The 21,050-nt window shown below is 38.4% G+C and overlaps 1 protein-coding gene across 5 annotated transcripts in view; it reads right to left on the bottom strand.

The window, feature by feature from the left end:
* IDE (insulin degrading enzyme) overlaps positions 1-20,089 on the bottom strand; it is a 60,484-nt gene extending 40,395 nt beyond the window's left edge. For 2 of the 5 annotated variants that reach the window (XM_032117042.1, XM_032117041.1), the window contains exons 1-10: positions 19,724-19,875; positions 11,340-11,524; positions 9,724-9,931; positions 8,675-8,844; positions 6,432-6,554; positions 4,914-5,026; positions 4,336-4,498; positions 3,625-3,717; positions 3,009-3,100; positions 1,311-1,391 (exon numbers count right to left, since the gene is read on the bottom strand). In XM_032117042.1, coding sequence (XP_031972933.1) covers positions 1,311-1,391; positions 3,009-3,100; positions 3,625-3,717; positions 4,336-4,498; positions 4,914-5,026; positions 6,432-6,554; positions 8,675-8,844; positions 9,724-9,931; positions 11,340-11,524; positions 19,724-19,836 — 1,341 coding nt within the window. In that variant the 5' untranslated portion in view covers positions 19,837-19,875. Of the gene's footprint in view, positions 1-1,310; positions 1,392-3,008; positions 3,101-3,624; positions 3,718-4,335; positions 4,499-4,913; positions 5,027-6,431; positions 6,555-8,674; positions 8,845-9,723; positions 9,932-11,339; positions 11,525-18,944; positions 19,420-19,593; positions 19,615-19,723; positions 19,876-20,004 lie in introns of those variants that run through there. The other 3 variants (XM_032117043.1, XM_032117044.1, XM_032117045.1) reach the window with 3 other exon arrangements.
* Between the last annotated feature and the right edge of the window lie 961 nt (positions 20,090-21,050).

Consider the following 21,050-nt stretch of genomic DNA (forward strand, 5'->3'; position numbering starts at 1 on the left):
TTACCAGGTGACATAGGCACCGAGTAGTTTGCCATATAGGTGTACTTTTTCAACCAGAGAGCAAAATGGCTTTCTGAATTACATACATTATACAAAAAATTACAGTGGAATGACTTCCAGAACAGAGAGTAACTCACAAAAAGGATTCTGGAAAAGAGAAAGGGTTGTGGGGGTGGAGATCAAGGACAATGAACCAAGCCTATGCTATAAAAAATTCAAATGTGAATGCTAAAGATCCAGAATCTGATGCTCCTTTAACTACTAAAGCAGAGTGAAAATTACCATTCATACTGCAAAGCAAAGCAAAAGAAAGGCAGTGAAAAAAAAAAAAAAAAAAAGAGTCCCGATTCAATACCCTGCTCTTTGGAACACTGCTGGCAACTTCCTGGCCTGATTTTTGGAGACGGCAATTGTAATCAGAAATGATCCAACAAACAGAAGCCACTGAAAGACTGTTTCAGAAGTCAGAACTCCATCTCTTAGAGATTTTAGGCATTTGACAGAACCAAAGCAAGAGACAGCATCCCAAGCAGGAGCTCTTTAAATATCCATTTCCATGTTTTCAGCCAAGTCTAATGCTTTTTAGCAAACAGAAGGAAAATTTGAAAATTAAAGATCATTATTTTAGAGATTAAAGGTCTACAACCAGTAGCAGTAATTCCTGCAAAGAAAACAAAAATTTCTCTGAATAGATGCAGACACTAGCTATGCAATGAAGAATGGCTGCAAAAAGTTATAAAAGTTGCATAATTTCACTAGACAAAAAAACCCCTCAACAACCCTATCAAAATCTTCCATTTGTGCAAAATGAGGGAATTTTGTAACAAGTATTAAAGACCAAGTAAAAGCTACATGATTATTCTTTCAGTACCAATATACAATCATATCAGTAAAGACAAGCATTTGTAATTTGCAATCTTAATACAAACATTTCTGCTTACTGCAGTATTTCAACACTGTGAACTAAGGAACACAGTGTTTATGATAAAATATTATTTCTCTAATACTGCCCTAGAGAACACTTAGCTACCAACCAAACACAATGGCAAGGTACGTATGTCTTAAAAAACACTGAAACAGATCAAACAGCACCTCCAGTTACTGTATTATCAGTTCTACCTAGTACAGAAGTATAAAATGGTAGAGTGAACAGAACGTGACTTATTGACTGCCAAAACTAAGGTCTATGCAGCATACAAGAAGTGCAAAGGACCTTTGCAGATGCCTGTATTTATTAAGTGGATAATCAAACATACTGCTAAATGATTGTTAAAAAAACCAACCAAACAAAAACAACCTCCTCCACTTACATGCAACATTCCTCCAAGCTTTGAAGTGTAACCTCGTGGTCGCTCCTTATCTTTAAACCTGAATGCCACAGCATTTAGATCCTAGAAAACAATGTACAAATGATCAAAGAGTATAAATTAAAGCCTATTTTAAGAATAATTACTGGCTACTTAATTCCTTTTTATAATGAAAGAAAAGGAAGTACTTTTGCTGTATCCATGTTATAGCAGTTAGACAAGTACCTAACACAAGTTTTCAGTAATATTCAAGTTGCATCAAATTCACAACCAATTTGTGATAGTCTCATAATGTCAAGTGTTATACAAGTCGTGTAAGTACTTTTCATAGTAAGAGATCTGCCCCACCTCTCATATATTTAAATTTCCTGATAATTTGAAAACACACCAACTCTGATACAACCAGTACACAGTGTTCCAGTGCAATGTTTGTCGTAAGTTAGCAAATCGAAGCCTCTCTCTTCCTTTTTCCTTGCTTTTGTTCAGTCAGCCAAGAGTAAGTTTAGAGACAGAAAAAGTGTGTTTCTTTTTGCTGTCTCAGCCACAGAAATAGAACACAACATTCTCAGGATACAATGGCAAGGGTGAATTAAAGAGATTGAAGACTTTAAAGCCAGTGAAAAGGACGGTCCATCCTTCCATGAAACCATGCAGATAAACTGATTCATTCAACAGAGTTCAGCTGAAAGTAAACTCAAAAAGATTCTTTTCATACTTGTTTGCCAGCTCTCTGACTCACCCCACAGTCTCGGGAGTGCTGGGGTGGAGAGAAGAGGAGCAAGGGAAAGACAGAGGGATAAGACAGAAGAATTAAACTACCTTGATCAAACCTTGTATTTGCTTACTCTGCCAGTGAAACAAATCCATGGGACTTTTAGCAGAGGATAACAAGACTTGAGACTACTTTCACAGGTATACAGTGTTAAAGTGTAGGAAATAAAGCTAACCCAGCTGCAGAACTTCTACTTTGGAGAGACTCAACAGTTTTGATCAACAGTTTTGATCAAATAACACTAAGATGGAACAAGAAATCTTTACCCAAGCATATGTACTGAACCAATGAGACTATATATAGAAATAACACTGGGTTTGTTTCACACTGACACTGAGAAGAGCAGTGCTACCTGATAGGACACTTTACATTTTTGCTCTGTGCACACAGAACTACCCAGCCTTGAAAGAAGCATGAACAGTTCAGCAAAAACTGACATGTACTGCCAAAGTACTTCATAAAAAGCCTTTAGTTGACTTTCCAAAAAGGTGGTGGCAACAAACAGCAGATTAAATGTCTATTGCCATTACAATCTTAACTATACAATTTGACACACAAAAGAAGGGAGGAGTAGAATAACAGCCATTTCAATTTCCAATTCAATGTTACTCCTCAACAGTAAATGTTTTCCCCCCTTCTTCAGTGAAGACTAAGGGAAGTTATGTAAAATCCTTGTGGACAGAGTAAGATCCTTCTTCCTTCACCTCCATTATGCTATAGTAACTCCCAGCTCTATAAGAGCATTTCACACCCATGTTAAGACAATGTATTCTGAATGTACTTGTCATTTGTGTCATTGCATCTTAAAAATTAATAAACTTAATTACCACGTGATTATTAAATGCTACTTACAAAGTCAAATAATCTAATGATAAAAAAGAGTTTGTAAAAATACAACCACCACATATGGTACAGCCCCAATTACTTACCTTGCACTCTTGGAAAACCCATTCTTGAGGTCCTTCTGTACGTAGTTTTTGAATATATTGAAACATGTGCAAAATAATATCTTCAACATGCACTGAAAAGAAAAAAATAATTCACTCAGTTCTGCACAGAGAAGAAATTTAAGGAACACAAAAATGGTTTTATTTTTAATTACACTTTGACACATCAAGATCTTTAAGTACATCTGCAATCCCACCAAAGTTAAACTTGCTTTTCCCAAACATTAATTTAAGGTGCTTATGTCCCCAGCTAATTCCAAGAATTGCACTTAACATGTCTTTACGTGAAGATACTGATTTACAATATAATTTAACTTGCATCTAAATAGTATGAATATAGCACACAAAGGTGTTAACAGCTCTTCCTTTAAAGAAATTTAAATAAAGTATTTAATTAAATAACTTAATATAACCTTAAGTAAGTTGATTTCTTATGTTAGGCGAAGTGTGTTAGCATACTTAGAGGAACTAAACACAGAATAAGAAGTTCACTAAAATAAATTGCCTTTTAAGCTACAATCACAATTAGTCTCTTCAGATACAAACACAAAACCATCAGATCAGCAATAACATGGAATACAGATGGTGCTTCACTTACAAAGTCCTTCTTCTGTCAAGTCCACATTAATGATGAAAAACATGAAACCTCTAGCACCTTCCTTCTGGCCTCCAACAAGAGTATTTACCCATCCTATGTCATTAAAAAGAAACTATATTACATAAACAAATCTAAAATAATTTATGCAACTTTTTGCATGCTTCAGCAACATCATTTTTGAAAACCCATTTTGATTCATTTACATGTTTTCCTTTACTTCCTTCATGCCTACTGCAACAGTGCAAGTTAAACATAACACAAGTCAGATCTATCCAATTTTGTATTCTGAATGATATAACAAACTCAAGATCATTTGATTACTGGATAATTTACTTCTGTTTTGAACAGAATGATACAAAGTAAAACAGCGAAAGGTACACCCTTGTAATCTTCCGGACATTAAGGGACCTGACAGTAGTCTCCAAGTTAGTGACAAAATAGAGACAAGATCATTACGTTAAAGTTCGTGTAACTCTCTAAATAAGGCACATAGAGGGGAGTCCAAGAAATAATAGCCTCAGCAGCCTGAGTGACTGTTACCTATTTATTCCTACCTGCTGCAGAAACAAAAATAAAGCACAAAATTGTTCAGATTACTCAAACAGATTAAGGCTTTTAACACATAGAAGTCTATCTCAAGTGAAACATGACTAAACTTTAAATAACTGTGTGACCAAATATTTTTCAATTCTCTACCCTCAAAGGACTTACCTTTGGCTTTAAGCTCTGATAAAAGACTCCCCGGGCCTTCATGCCCAATCAGATGGCCAAGGTAATGGCCAGGGTTTGATTTATAGTACTTTTGAAGGTCTGGTATAGGAAATGTGACATAAAGATTTCTAATGTCCTTAATGGGTACCACTTTGTAAAGTTGCTGAGGGGAAAAACAAACAAGAAGACCCATGAACAAAGGGAAACTCATCTATCAGATTCATCTCAGGAGCATGTATCATGTTCCCTTCACACACACACATTACAAACACATCTCCCAAATCTCAAAAGTAAAGGTATCTAAAACATAGGGCAACACTTCAGCCATTCATGGTACAAACAAAAAAAATTAATGATCTCACAGTTGCTTACAACTGCAACCAAATGTGCAACCTCTACTATAAACTATACAAAACTATATTCAGCATGGAAAAGTAGGTGGAAAATGAATAAAGAAACATGGAACTTAACAGGGACATTGATAAAAGAGTAGTGAAGTGCAAAATGTAATACTGAAACATAAAAAAAATAACATTTAAAATATACACCCTGGATGGAAGATGTATCTCTATACATACCCGGAGATGCTCTTCTTGGAAAGGATGTTCAGGAAACTCTGGTATAGGGACATTTTTATTCTCTACTTCTGAAAATAACTTTACCACTAAGCAAGTCAGCTCATCCAAGGATTCTAGAATAAACATCAGAAAAAAAACAGTCAGTCATTATAGGAAGATTCCGACAAACTTTTTTTTAATATTGTTTGGGAGAGCCATGAATTATACAGAAAGGCAGTTTTAATGATGTTATGATTTTTAATTCTAGAACAGAAATAAATATTCATATTTGAATTTTGAAATGTAACATGCTAGAAGCACCATGCTTATTAAAGGAAAGCTTCAATCATGATTAAAATAAACCTTGTAACTGAAAATATATCTTTCTTTATGTTTTACAGACTAATCTAAGCTAGAACTGAAAGGTACATCAGGTATCAAACACCTACAAAAATAAACATTCCAAAAAAGTTTAAGGGACATGGAATTACAGCTGCAAATTTTCTAGAGTGAAAGGATCTTTGCCAAAGCTTGAATTTGCTTTAGCCTCAGTTCATGTCCAGTACTTCAGGTACACTGTGAGCCAGGTATGTCCCTAGCACCCAACACACACACACACACCTGCGACCTGTTCAAGCACTTCTAATTTTACATCCATTCTAATTTCAGTCTGTGACTGCAGTACTTTGCAAGAATGAGAGCAGACCTTTTGCAGAAAGAATGTGACAATGTGCATTAACTCACCTAAACTGACCTATAACCCTTCTGTTGAAATTCTGCCTTCAAAATTGCTATCTGCCTCAAGAAATGCTTTTTGGAGCACTTCTCAAAGTGAGCATAAGATAAAAAAGATTCATCTGACAATTTTTTAGTGAATGTCTTTCAAGGGTGGTTACTGGAAGAAACAAAACATCCGTTTCTTGGATATCTCAAAGTACAGCCTTAATCCTTGAAAGATTTCTATAAGCAGTTACCTTGTTACCGAAACAATCCCAGTTAGATTGAAAAAGTAGAATCTTTCCTGCTCAATATATGCATGCTCCTACACTACACTAACTGAACTGTGCTGGGGAAAACAACTAACAAAATAATGCAAGCCAAGAGGGTCCACTATATATTACAATTTTGTGAACTGCACGTTATTCTATTAAAAACGACTAATTTTCATGCATATCAGCAAAATACACATTCATTTAATCTTGCAGTGACAGTTTGCTTTAGCACAGATTCACAGTTGCCAAGGTGATTCTTACTGAAAAAGTTTCCATGTAAAATTCCTCAGGGAATTTTGCTTTTGATTAGATAAAAAATTCATTTTCTTCCATTCATATTCACCATCCAAGCATTACTGTGAAACACCATAAAAATACCAGTCTGCCAGCACATTTACAAAGAGCAAACAGTTTTCAACACACTTATTAAGCTTTTGGCAAAACCATATAAAGTATCATCTCAACTGTGGAAGGTTCTAAGCAGTTGGAACCTCCTTTTTTTTTTCAAGTATATACATAAAGTCTTAACCAACACAACAAAACTCACCTCTTCCTAAGACACAAATGGCCATTAAATTTGATGAATAATAAGTAGAATGGAACTTCAGTAGCTCTTGCCTTACATCTATTCCTTCTTTGGTTGGTCTAGTTTCCAGAGTGAATTTGTTCCCTGTAACATAAAACCAATTAACAATATTTTATGTTTAACAGTATTTAATGTTTATGAACTTACAGATCAAAAAGAAATATATAAATTCATCAGTCTGCTTTCCTTTGGATGGACAGTAATTCTAAAAATAATCAATATGCATAATAAGAAAATTGGATCAATAGTGTCTTATGTTTTAAATATTTTGCCTATACTCCTCACCATTTGCAGACAAATTAAATGGCAAAGTTCTAGACACTCTACTCTGTTCACTCCCACAGCATCAATACATAAGATAAAATAAAATAACATAGAGTTAAAGCTTCAGTTCAGTAACTGTGCTGTTACAGTACTGGAGTACATTAGGAAGTAACAGTCAGAAGACTACAGATGTAGGAAAATGGACACTAGCCAGTGCAGAAGAGCTGGGAAAATTACTTGACACTGAGGGTAATGATGGAGAAGAATCACCATCATAAGCATTAATTCAGGGAGATCAGTGAAGGATATCTGGGCACAAATGCACACCCTTAAAAAGAAACCTGGAAGCTGCATTTGTTCCTATGGACAGACGAGGAATAATGGAAGGTTTGCTGACCAAACAGGGTGCACAGCAATGAGGAGTGACCTGAAGCATCAAATGGAGTAATTCCTGTACTCTGCGAGATTAACCTCCCAGCTGATCAAAAGGAAACAATAAGGATGCCAAATGCATCGCAGTTGTCAACTCTTTGGGTAAATAGAAACCATCAAAGCTGAGCTCTACTTCTGCAAAGTCACATCTACTGGAAGGCTGTGTGCTGTAATTTAATTTCCGAATCAGAATCTAATCTAAGGAGAAGAGAATATGACTACTGCTGTTGAATTTGAGCACATTTTAGGTATTCTCCCCAAGAAAGCATTTCACTTCTGTGAGCTACACAACATTCTTAAACTGCACAATACTATTTCTGCAATTTCCACTTATGTTTTCTGCGTGCTACATAAAAATTAAATAATGTCTTCAGTAGCAGACATTACAGAATGTACTCTGAACACCTGCCTACTAATGCACAGTTCCCAAGGCTTTATTTTAAAATCTACCTGTTTGGAGAATGGAGTTACAGTTGCACTTTTACAGCCAGCCTCTCTTTACTGGTTAACAGAGCAATACCTGCTCTTGTGGCAGGTGGCTACCAGACCCACAACTATGCCCTCCATCAACAGATGTAAAGGTATTCTTGTCTTTCTTGAGACAGAGGAAGAAACCACTCCCTTAAAGCCCATTATCTGCTCTCCCATCCTCCTACTATACCCAATATTTGAGTCAATTATTCATCGAGCAAACTGACCCATCCACGAAACACTTTTTTTTGAGCACATTATGCTCAAAAACAGCGCAGTCCTGTAACTTTAACAGTTTCAAAAATAAATTCACGTAGAAAATAATGCCTATTAAAAAAACCACCCAACATTTAAACTTCTACCAAAGCATCAAACATCTGTGGTTTTGCCCAGAACTATGGTATCTTAACTTTTATGCTTTTTGAATTGAGGTTTTAGGGTGTATATTCTCAATTGTTACTAAGCGTTCTGTGAATAATTAAGCCTGAACAATAAAAAAAATACAGCCGTAAGACTGGGATTTGGCCAAGATCACTCTATCTGTCTCCTCCTCTTGTGCTCTATGGTTCAGATTTTGTTTCTATATTCCTACTCAGTAATTTTCATGATGTTTTGCTGATCTTTCTGATTTGACCTAGTCACTGTCATCTAGTCTAAATGCAGTATTAGTTAACAAAAAGCATATGACTAACAACAATTTAAATACAATTCATTCACTTTGTTATGCACAAAGACTTAACAGTACCAAATTATGACAAATCCAGTAATTGGAAAACAGCACTCACTGCAGCAATTATCAGAATCATAAAGGTTGCTTCATCGTTGTACTCCAAGTCTTGGACCACTCTTTTTCCTATGCTTTTGTCTAGCTCTGTTTGGTCTATGATGTGAAAAACGTCATAAAGCGCCAAAATAAACATGTATGGAGAGGAAAATAGGAGAATTGTTTCAGTCTGTCTTTAGCAATTCTATATAAACAATAATACTATGTAGGTTACACAGAACTCCACTGGATAGATAATTATATTCTGACAAACCTGTTCCAAATTTACTGAAGGGATGATTGGGATTGCCAGTAGCCTTCTCCAACTGAAACAACCTCCAGGCATCATTCATTAGATTCTTCTCATGCTCAGAATCGACAGCATTCACTTCCCTATCTTTGCAACTTTCATCAAACAGAGGGCACAGAAAAAACTGGGCAAATCTAAAGAGAAAAAAATTAATTCAAGTCAAGAGTACTGTACATAAATTGTAACAGAAAAGTATAAAGCTTGGTGCTTGGTACCTCCTGAAAACAGCTGAACACATTATTTTTTAATGCAGAACTTACAAATTCTCTAACAGTTTTGACACTGATTCAGTATCCTTATTTCTCAAGTTCTTTGTGTATAAATGCAAACAACAACATATTCATCATATAAGGTACTACGAGAATCAAGGGCCTTGTATCACAATTCCCACAGTGAAAATTTCTTGGGTTTTGAGGTTTAGCTGCAAGAGGCTCTTAATTTCACCAATGAAATATGTCTTGTCAGACATCCAGGGAGAAGCCAAAGAGAAAACTCACTCTACCTCACTGACTACACACCTTTCAATTTCTGTCCCCTCCCAAATAACACTGAGATTTCAGCAAGTTCCCTCTGCTAAGAGAATCCTATTATATTTCTAGACTTCACCCTTGTTTTGCTGTCAATAAGGATCCCATGGGAAGCACAGCATTTGATTGCACCATCCCAGTGTTTGCACAATGTGTAAATTCGTGATCATATTCTGTGCCCCACATTTCCAAAAATATTCAGTGTAAACACAACATTTAAACTTCAAAAATTCTGCCTCGATGAAGAACTCTCCTAGATGAAAAAAATCTGAGTAAGACTTCTGAACTGAAAAATACATGGTTATCAGTTTTAACAAAAGATATTTTTTACCTTTTTTTAAATATCATGTTAGAACTATCAAAAAACTTCTACACTAATAACTTCAAGTAGAACCTCTGTAACAAAAATGTATACTAACTTATACTAAAATACTAAATACTAAAAAGTATGTGTTTAATAATAAAATACTAAAAATATGTGTTTACCTGTCCAGTGCACCTTCTAGATGTTCATGTGATACATCAAAGTAATAGTTGGTATGTTCACCACTCGTGAAAGCATTTGAGCTCCCAGCATGCTCACTTAGAAATTGGCTATACTCATTCTCTTTTGGATATTTCTTGGTTCCCAGGAACAACATATGCTCACAAAAATGACTAAGCCCAGCAATGTTGGGGGGATCAGACAAGGATCCTGCAAGAGGAAAAATTTTATGTAACCAATCATAAAAAGTAATACTAAAACATTAAGTCTTAAAGTGCTTTATATTATAGTATGTTGCTTCAGGCAATTATATCAATTCTGTAGCAGTAAGAAGACACTTGTGCAACTACAGTCAACTAAACTTAATCTTCAAAACAATACTTTAAAAAATTACAATCAGTAACTGAACCTATTAGTGTCTCAAATTGCCTCTCCAGATCAGCTTGCACCTCCTTATACAGACTATTTTCAATTGAAATTCATGACTCATAATCTGTAAATACCTGGCAAATCACACTGCTCTGAAATCTATACTTTGACTTTAGTAACTGCACTGTGTTAGGAGGCAGCAATTGTCAACCATAATTAAAGAGTTATTTATCCTGTCGTTTATAGGACGAGTGATAACCTGTAATTGCCTGAACACAAGCAGCTATGGATGACCAGCTAGTAGGTGTGAAGGCAAGCAGATTAAAATAATGATCTGGAAGAACGGAAGAGAGAAAGGTAGAAGTTTGAGAGCAGCAGTCCCGCCTCAGAATGTGCAGCGATGTGCAGTGGGAGAGTGGAGATGAAGGCAACAGATATATCTCCTCCAGCACATGTGCAGGAACTGGATGCTGCAGTTGGCTATCACTGTCACAGGACCTAAATGAAACCACATTCGGGATCCTCTGAACTAGATAATGATGTGGGACAGCCATGCCCGTTACAAAAAGGGCCAGAAGCTTTTTAAGTCCCTCTATTACTTCTGCCCTAACGCAAACAGCAGCAAGCGCTCCCAACTATAGAAATGGCAAGAGGGTGTTTAGGTTATGCACACATGAATTATACTTTCCAAGCAACTGAAAAACTACACAAGCTTTAGAAATACCTCAGATGTAATAAAAGGCTTCCATTATTCCAAAGAGACAAAGTAATTGCCTTCCCCTTTTATTTCCCTTATTTCTGTTTGCACACATAAGCATCACTGAAGTTAGGGAGTGCCTCTTCAACTTCTCTAGCACTACAGCATTTTGTCACCTCTGCACATCAACAACTTCGCATGAAAAAAAAAGTCTGACATGACAGATGGAGCTGTCTGAAATAATTGCACTTACACCCGCCCCTTTTCTGCTTACAAAAGATCTTTCACAACAGATCTTAAATCTGAAACTTAATGGTTAAAAGCAGTCTTTCAACTGACTGAGCTACACTTGAGTAAACACAAGAGTACAATAAGAGCATTTAGCTCTAATAATTTTCAACTTGATGTGTCAAAGAATTAAACAAACTATAAACTACAATAAAAGGCTACGCTGCCAACTACATACCACTACTGTCAGTTTATTTGCATCAAGATACCAAAACTTTAAGCATTTTTATTAATGACATAATGAACACAACATAAATTGAATACCTATGTGCACATCAAGTGCTGCTGAAGACTTATCTGTGGTGGGGTCACTAATGAGAAGAGCTTTAATGCCATTTGCCAATTCCAGTCCACGATATTCTCGTTTATCCTCAGGTGATTTGATAATTTCATTTGTTATTCTCTTAATAGCTGGATTGTTCATTTTGTTGTTTGTCTCCTTCTGAAACCTTAAAGAAAACAGAAGAAATTTCTTATTATTTTCACTTAAGCCTTGCTAGAACCTTAATATTATGTTAGACAATACAGAGCAATACTGACAGCTATAAGTTCTATTATGCGCAAAATTCACTGAATTTGCCAAAAATTCAGACCCTGAAAAATACTGCTGCTAAAACAAAAAAGAAACCTTGAAGAACAAGAAACATGTAAAAATGTACATCACTTAACTGAATGCTTCAAGTATCACATTAACTGTAATTTAAACAACCTAAACTTAATAAACGTCATCCCTTTATTCGATTATGATCAAAATTAAATCAAATGAAGCATACACTGCTAACTCAAGTATACTTTCAAACTTCAGGAAAGTATTTAATGTATCTAAATTGTTGATTATATTACAAATGCTGTAACTCTGATTGTCAGATAAACAAAATTTTACTAACAGACCACTGGATTTGTACACTCAAGCAATAAATGGTAACACTGTTTGCATTACTGCCATAAAAATACAAAGACTGCAGAACTGCCACGATAAACAGGGATAGATTGTCTCACATGTTTAAACCTCTACCACTAGTTTAACAGATGCTACAAGACACCCTTCTTCAAAGGCACAATTTTGAAATGCTAAGAAAGTGTGACTGATTCAGAATCTGAATGTCTCTGAGCAAAAGCTATAAACAATATGAAGTAACTTTTTAAAATGTGCCATTCAATGCACTTTAGAAGGAAACATTTCCACTAGTAAAACATGGTTCTCTCACTATGAAATACTTTAAAAAAAAAGTGTAGTCAAATGTAATCACTAAACAGTAGCTGAAATGCTGAATTTAAATTTAAATGTGTACACTCTCATTTAAACTGATCATTTATCCACTAGTTTAACCCTGTGCTCAGGCCAATCCTGCTTGGAATATCTATGGGCCTTCTTCCTCTGAAAAAATGCAGATACCACTGAAATATAAAGATTACTCCAAGTACCACAACATCTCTGTTTCTCTGCATCAACAGCACTGATACAAACAGTACTAACGATTAAAAGATGCCTCCATGTTCAAAGTTCAGAATTTTAAGAAGAAATACTCTACTAAAGATATCGTGTAAAATTTTTGAAGTGAGAATAGATACTACTTTTCATATATGAAAATCAGTAACAAAACTGTTCCTAATTGTTTTTGACTTGCACACAAGTTGGATTGACAAATCTAAGTATGCAGGAGAACAAAGAGGTCCCTTAAGCTCCTGATTCCGTGTCTGCTAATGAACACCTATAGCTTGGTTTTCAGCTAGAATATTCTATCTCAGTAAGAGACTAGTTGCTTGTCAGAAAACACATATATACTACAAACTATTCAAGTTGTGGGTTTTTTTAAAATGTTATACAATTTCCTTGTCATCTGATATCTCCCTGTTATTTCTACACCACATCACTATAAGTCACAAACTTTACTGTTTGCTCAGATGACTCATGTTTCCAACGTGATTCATCAAATTACACAGCTATGAAATCTTATGAGATTTCAATTGATGTCTTGTGAAGCTGTACACCTCCACTTCATTTTATTATCATTCCCTACTTCTGCCTCCTTCATAGGCTACCTCCAGCTTGGTAGTAAAATTCCAGTACAGGAAAAACCTACAATTTCCAAAAGGACAAAATCAGTAATTAAGCCTTCAAACCAAGGACTGAAATTTTTATCTCCATCTTCACTGTTATTTCAGTGGGCATTATGAATACAACATTCTCTAACTTCAAATGGGTTTGCATGATTACCTACAATTATTTAGCTGCAAAGTGAATCGTAGTACCAGACAACTCAAATAAAAGCAAGGGCTGATCAACTATGCAATACTCCTGGAAGGCAAATACGTCAAAAGAACAAGACCAACACCTTCCTGCTTAAGTACTATTCCTCCTGGTGCTGTGTAACTACAATACAAAAGTGAGAAGAAAAAATTACACTTTAGAGAGAACTTTTATACCATTACATTTTCTTAAGGAGTAAACTGTAAGACCCAATACTAAACATTCCCCCCTATGACTGTTTTCCTGCACAGTTTTCAAGTAAGTGCAATTGCTTTATAAAAATACCACAATCCATTCTTTCACACCAGAACCCTAAAACTCTACAAACCACTTTTTCACAATAGAACTGCTTTTAACCACAGGCAAAAAAAAAAAAAAAAAGTAAGAAAACCAGAAATTCTGTACTTAATTTTTTGAGAAGTAGCTTAATTTCTAAAGTCATGTCCAGAAGCTGTCCTAAAGTCCATGTACTATAGCTACTTGCTGTACTGTCATTACAGTGAGCACTGGATACTGCTGGTCAGTAGCAAAGCAAGCCTTCCACAAAGGAGCTGCTATGTTTGCTGCAGAGCTAATAGCCTAACAAAAACATTAAAAGAAATATTACCATACTACTTTCACAAAACAGAAGCAACAGAGGAAGATGTCTAATAAAGCCAAAATAGCAGGAACAATACAAAGCACTACCATGGCAGAAAAAATTCTTCCACTGGCTCAAAAATTACAGGTGGAAAGATGACATAGGTAGAAAGCAAAAAAGAATAGGGATGTCTGAACTAAGAACAGTGTCCCTACTCAATGAATAGGAAATATTCTTCCTCCTCATCAAAATTACTTCACTTGTACAGGAAAAGTACCAGTTAAAACCAACACCGAATTTTCAATTACTGCACTTCTAGTGAAATTATATTCTATTCTTTGAGGTTCCACTTTTGTAATCATTTCCAGGCAGGCAGTCCCTTGGAACCAGCAAGGCTCTCTGGGGATGCCAGGTTTCACCTGCAAACTGAATATTACAGAGTGGGATTAAGTGATATATGATTCTGCTTCACTATTTTAATCTCTCAAAGTTATTTTAGCAAACTTACTTTAATTAAAAATTGGGCTGTGTAGTGAAATCTAAGTCCAATGTTTGAACAATTAAAGGACCATATTTGAAAACCAATTAACAGAAACTCCTGAGGGTTGCTTCAATGCAAGAATGTGACTAGCTAATAAAAATATGACCCCCAAGGCACAAACTCCAAAGTGCTTCTCAAGATTTTTTTTGTCATGACAGTATGCACATACTGAAGTCAAGTGCTAGACACAGGTCTGCTCCAGATGAAAGGCAAGTTACCATCTCAGCACATTTTGATGCTTGTTTTCTATTATTTCCCTTTAAATTCCTGTTTGCTTGAAGTTTTTATGCAACTAATTGCTTATCATTTACCAGAATGAAGTGAAACCTTAATTGCATGAGAACCTTTGTTCTGCCCTGCAAGGGAGCTACCATTGGTAACATGTTCTCTGTGTTATTCACTAATCCATCTTGGTTTACCTGAAGATTTCTCCAGCTGCCAATGTGTGGAAAAAAAGAAGTGCTGTGCGCTTTGGCAGGCGGCCCAGTGCTGCAGAACCACCAGCCAGAGTTTTCTCACCTCTCTTACAAGGATGACAGCACCGAACTGAGCACTCTGGAAGAGTCCATGAACTTCTTCAGTTGCAAACTCATGGCCTTGCAACAACCAAGTAAATCTGCATTCTTGGACAGGTCTGCACCCCTTCTCTTTGTCTCTTGCACCTACTTCTGCTCATGATAGCAGTAGAATTTGATGGCATAGTAATAGTCTTTTATGGGTAACAGTCATGTTACCAGTAAGACAATCATGAATCTACCTACTCTCCTAACATTTCCATTCACCTGTATGTTTTAATAAAAACGTAATTTTTTAGACTAAACTGTAGGCAGTAAAATTTTTCTCTAAAATCAGACAAATACTTTAAGTTCTGTTACTAAGAATGTAATAAAAATGGAGCAGTGAAAGAGTAACCTCTAAAAAAAAAAAAAATCAACAAATTAAATCAATTCAGGTGAACACTACCAAAAGGGATTCTTCAGGAGACTATCCATACTCTTTCAGGTTACAGGTTCAGCAATTCTTCTTTTAGACACTTAGAGATTAAAATACTTCATGATTCAACATCCATAAAGCACCGATCTTGTGTGAATTTGCTTGTCATGAAGCTAGAGAATGTATGAGATCCCAACACATTCCTGATACTGATCTAAATAATTCTGATTGCATGCACAGGCAGACAGACTGCATAAGTAGATAAACTGCTCAAAATGTTAACATGTTTTATCACTTTTAAACTCATCAGGAATTCAGCACACTACTTCATACACAAAAGATCCAACTACAAAGACCCACAATGATTTAATCAGTGCTCCCAAGTTATTAAGAACAACTAATCATGCCAAATCAGGCAAGTTCGAAGATGATGAATATTTATAAGGTTTTGTTATGTAGTTCATTTTGAAGAAATTCTAAAGTCTCGCTACAATTAAAGCATTTTCAGAACCTCAGTCTGCAGCTTTTTGCCAAGCCTGTAATTGACTCAGAAAATTCCCTCCTAATGATGGTGGCCAGGGCAGATGCCTACCTTGCTCTTGTTTCCCAGAGAGTCCACCTTCTACAACTTCTAGATCACAGCAGTAAAACTTGGTCTGCCACAGGCTTCACTGCCAACGTGACAGCAGAAACACTGGTGTGTAACACCAGTGTACAGGAATTACCAGTAGCATTAATAAGAGCATACCACGTGTGACCTTGGCAAAAACAAGGGCCCTGGTACTTTCACACATAAGATCAGGCCCCAGCTGAGTAACTGGCCTGAGAAGTACAATGATGTGCTGGCCAAAAGAGATGGGATATACAACCAAGACACCATAAAGCTAATTTACTGCCCTAAATCTACATTCCTTAACTGGACCACTCCACAGTTTCCAAAGCACTGGGTAAAAAAGTCAAACAACAAGGCAGGACCTTATAGAGTCTGATTTTACACAGAGCAATAAAGGATAACAAGTTTTTTTTAATCTCTAAATAGCTTGAGCTTACTTTTCCTGTGTCCTCAAAAATTGCCCCAAACAATTCATCCAAACACAACCTCTAAGGTAAACAAACTCTAACCACATTCACCAGAAATAAAACAATTAATCTTTCCCTAGCAATTCCTTGCTTCAATATTTTACAAAATTCCAAAAGGGTTTTGAAGCCTTTGATTATTTGGAAGACCTGAGGGGGAGGGGGAGGGAGGGGTGTTAAGTAAAATTATCTGGTTTTAATCTTTAGATGTCATTGAAATATAGTATCATTAAAATTTTCACAAATCTGGCGTAGTAATTTGGCTTGCATCAGTATTTTCAAATTGCATGTTAAGAACATGACTGATCAGACTAGTTTCTGTGCTACGTGACCAACTGCTTCAAAGCGTATTTTACACATTTTCTTAAGAAATGTACTCATTAATTCAATTAATTGCTTTGTTCATTGAATACTTGCAGACCAGTGGTTCTCATTCTCTCTTCCTCTCCCCCTGACATTTCTCCTCCATCACCCAGCCTACAGTTGCAGGGCTTGCTCCACAGCCCCAGGACTGTGGTGGTGTCTAGCACGTGGCCCTGCACACACAGCAGGAAATGTTAAAACTGGATGCTACAGGAGAGACTGCTGTGCTTTGTGTATTTCATAGATTTTATATGCAAGTAGCACATCAGATTGCTCAAAACTCTTTGTAAAGCCAACTCACTTAATGCTTTATGCTACCATCTGTCTTGTAGCCTCAAAAAGAAAAACTTGTGAGGTCTGAATTAAAAAAAAACCAAAACACAAGATGAGACTAATACTTCAGTTATACTGCATAACAACAAGAAATTCACAGAAAGATGAGAGAACTGGCAAGAAAATCTGATCTAGCAACAAAAACAGAGAGAATTTTAGAATTCTGAATCATTAAAAGCACTGTAATCCCACATTAAAAGCAACTGCTTATCTAACGCTAGAGCTTTGACATGAGCAACAAACCCATAACAACGAGCAGTTTACAAGAGTCAGTGGTGTGTTTCAACAAAGGAAGTCCTGGCTGTTCACCTATTCTGTAGGTTAGTTTTTATGATTTTGGACAATTCAATTCTGGTTCTACTGTTAAAATTATAAATAAACTCTCAGCCCTACAGCATTCTTTCCCATCTCAATTGTTCAGGCAAGCTATAGTTCTGACTCATTCTAAAAACAAGATGCAGAAGGTAAGATTTTAATAGAAAGCTGTAGTGAAGCAACTTTCAAACAGGATCCATCAAAAATCACCTTATTATATACATACAGTGCTACCTCATAAGAATATTTGAGCAACTTATGTGCATCATAGAAGTTGAAAGCAAAGATACTCGCTGACAGATCATGCATATACAAATACATAACCAGACACAAAACTGATTAAAGCAATTTCTCTAGATTTTCATTAAAAACTTTTTTATTTCTATGCAGTTAAAAGATCAGTAACTAAAGTTACTATAAAAGTATCTAATACAATAGAATTAATGTATCAAAAATATCAACCCCACATGCCATTTCTCAAATGGTCTGACTGCATTTTCAGTAAATGACTTCTACAATAACCACCAATGACCCCTATAGCTAGGAGCCTAACACCTTCCAGTACTGCGAAACACTGGAGGTAATGAACTTCTCGTCCCTTCCCTCTTTCTTCTGGATCTAACAGGGGTGGGGAGTGCTTCTGTATTCATGTGCAAAATATGTTATATGCTTGACACTTCAATCAATTCCCAAAGGTACCGTTTCATCCAAGGATTAAGCCACAGCCTTACAGTGACTGAAGACAGAAAGGAGAAAGCGAGCAAAAAAAGCAGGAACATAGGAACAAGAATCCTTCAAGGGACTTCCAACTAGAATAGATAATTTTAATGCTGTACATCAGATGAAAAGGAGGTAAGTTGTAACTAAGAAATTACCTTGCTAATTGACATAGAGATGAAGGTTAAAAATGTTATGAGAAGAAAAAGTTCAAGCATGAACAAAATACAGAAATGGAAACAGGGAACATATAACTGAGAAAAGGTTCTTTATTTTCACATCTTAGAAGAATCATCACATGAAAGAACTATGCCTGCTCTCATTTCATTATCATTTATGTAAATCCTAATTCACAATTAAAATCAAATGGATGATTAAATCATGGTTGTAGGCAGTATGAAAACATAACAGGCCTACTCACATATATAAAGTTAAGTCCGAATACTGTATATATTCACATGCGTAAAGAGGCATAACCTAGCAGGAGAAACTACAGCCTGAGAAAAGCATTAGCTCCTAACATACACCGTGGATTACCTTTACAATTCTGAAGCATAAATAGCAATAATGAACAGTAACAGTGCACCCGAATTTTGACACACGAGCGCCGACAGTATGAGTCATCATAACTCACTTTTTTTCACCGGAAAGATGCTACTTTTGACGTCTCTTACTTGTGCAGTATTAAAAATAGGTTTGGCTACTAAGGTAACAGATACAGTGTTAATGAAAGACAACAACTCAGCCTTTGTCCCTCACCCCAGTTCCTTTCCCGGAAAAACTTTGCCGAGTTGTTACGCAGTTTAAATTGCCCCTAAAAGTGAGCTATGCGAAGCCTCTCGCCCGCTCCTCCCTTGACCGAGGTTAGTTGTGCTCTCTCTACTGGAGCTGGTGACACTGGTAACACAAACACGCAATAACAAGCCCCGCACAATGCCAGTGCCAGACAACTCGTCAGAAACTGAAGAGGCCATCAACTTTGGGTAACTGTTAGCAGTTTCTTCTTAAGGATTTTAAACTTTTTTGTTGTTGCTGTTTCCATGACTATGCCTTAGGAAGACATGGCAAGTTAAATAACACGACAATTCATAGAGGTTTTTTGAGGAGGAAGGAGAACAACAAAGCAAGCCCCCGGGCAACGAAAGCCGCACGGCTGATGACCAAGCCTGCTTTGTCAAGGGAGGTGCAGCTGCAAACACCGAGCACGTCAGCCCGGGCTCTCCCGGGCGGCAGGACAGGACACAAGGCAGGACAGAAGGCAGGGCTCAGGCCTCCTTGGCACACACGGCCCCGCCACCCCCAGCTCGCCCACCGCCTCCCCGGAAGGCTCCACCGCCAGCCCCGCTCCGCGGCCCGATCTTCCCCGGCTCCCTGCCGCACTCGGGGCAGGGCATTCCCCAGGACTCACAAGGTGCCCGCGCCCGGCCGCGCCGCCGCCTCTTACACAACACCGCGGGGGCTCTCCGGCCTCACGGCTCCGGGTCACACGACCCCAGTACCCGCGGCCCTATCCCGGCCCCGCCGCACTCGCACCGTACCCGAGAGAGCTGCGCCGCTGGCCCTGAGGGAAGGAGCGCGAGGCCGGGGCGGCCCAGGGGCGCGTCCAGCCCGGCAGAGCCCGGCTCAGCACAGAGAACAGCCGCTGCCGCATATCCCTGGCGGCCCCGCCGCCCGGCCCGGCCCGGCTCCGCTCGCCTCAGCACGCGCCGCTCCCCGGCGCCATGTTCTCCGCCCGCCTCCCCCCGCCGCCCGGCCAATCCCTCCCGGCGCCCGCGGGGTCCCGTCCGCCCTCCGCGCCCGGGCCTGGCGGGACCCGTACCTGGGGGTGCTGGGAGCTGCCGCCTCTGCCGCCGGGAGAGCCGGGGCTGCGGCTGGGGAGGGGGCCGGGGGCCTCTGGGAGGAGGCGGAGGCGGCGGAGGGGGTGGGTGGCTGGGCGGAGAGCCGGGGCGACACTCGCCGCGGCGGGGGGGCCGCGCCCGGCGGAGGCGGACGGGGCTGCGGCGCGAAAGGCGGCCCCGGGCGGCACCCGCGGAGGGGCTGTGTTGCTGCCCGCCCGCTTCCTGGTGGCCGCGTTCCGCGTCCCTGACGGTGCCTGCCAAGACAAAAGGTAATTAGACGCCTCGTAATTTGAGTACAGTGGGTAGAGTGCCGTCCTGAGAGGCAGAGATTTCGGGTGTCAAAATCCTCCGTCCCCCAGGGCCAGGTCACCCTCCGGCAGCTCTCCCTCCTTCGGGAGCTCCCTTTGGAGCCCGCTGGCCGCCGCTCACCTGCCGCGGAGTTCTGTGGCCCCGCCTCGCCGGACACAGGACTCGCCTCGCAGGATGTAAATGCTGGATAAGGTTGAACTTCTGTTATAAAACTGTAGATTTGGGGTTCTAAGGCGATTTTTTTTTTTCCTTGGTAGATTTCCTTATGGGAAAGTCGTGGATATGCTAGTTGCTTTAATTCCTTGCTAGGAGGAAAAAAAAACCCAACCAAAACTAAAACAAATGTAAAAACAAACAAAAAAACCCAAAAACCAAAAAACCCAAGCAACCAAACAAACACAAAAAAACCAAAAAACCAAAAAACCAAAACCAAACCCACAAAAACCAACTAACCAACAAATCCCCCCCCCAGCCCCAAAAGATCCCCCCGCTGTTTGAAGTTCTGGTAATATGCTTTCTTCACCTGTATCTATTTTTCTGTGTCCTATTTTTCAGAGTTATGAGGGGGAAAAAAAATAAGACAAAAACAGTGTGCTACATTTAATGCCTGATTTTGGTTTTGCCACTGCTTGCCATTTATAAAAGGTGGTATCTCACAGCTGGAAAGTCACAGAACTCTCCTGACATAAAAAGGTAGAAAGACATGGCCAGATGAGTT

Source organism: Corvus moneduloides, chromosome 8, assembly GCF_009650955.1.
Source record: "Corvus moneduloides isolate bCorMon1 chromosome 8, bCorMon1.pri, whole genome shotgun sequence".
Classification (NCBI taxonomy): Eukaryota; Metazoa; Chordata; class Aves; order Passeriformes; family Corvidae; genus Corvus; species Corvus moneduloides.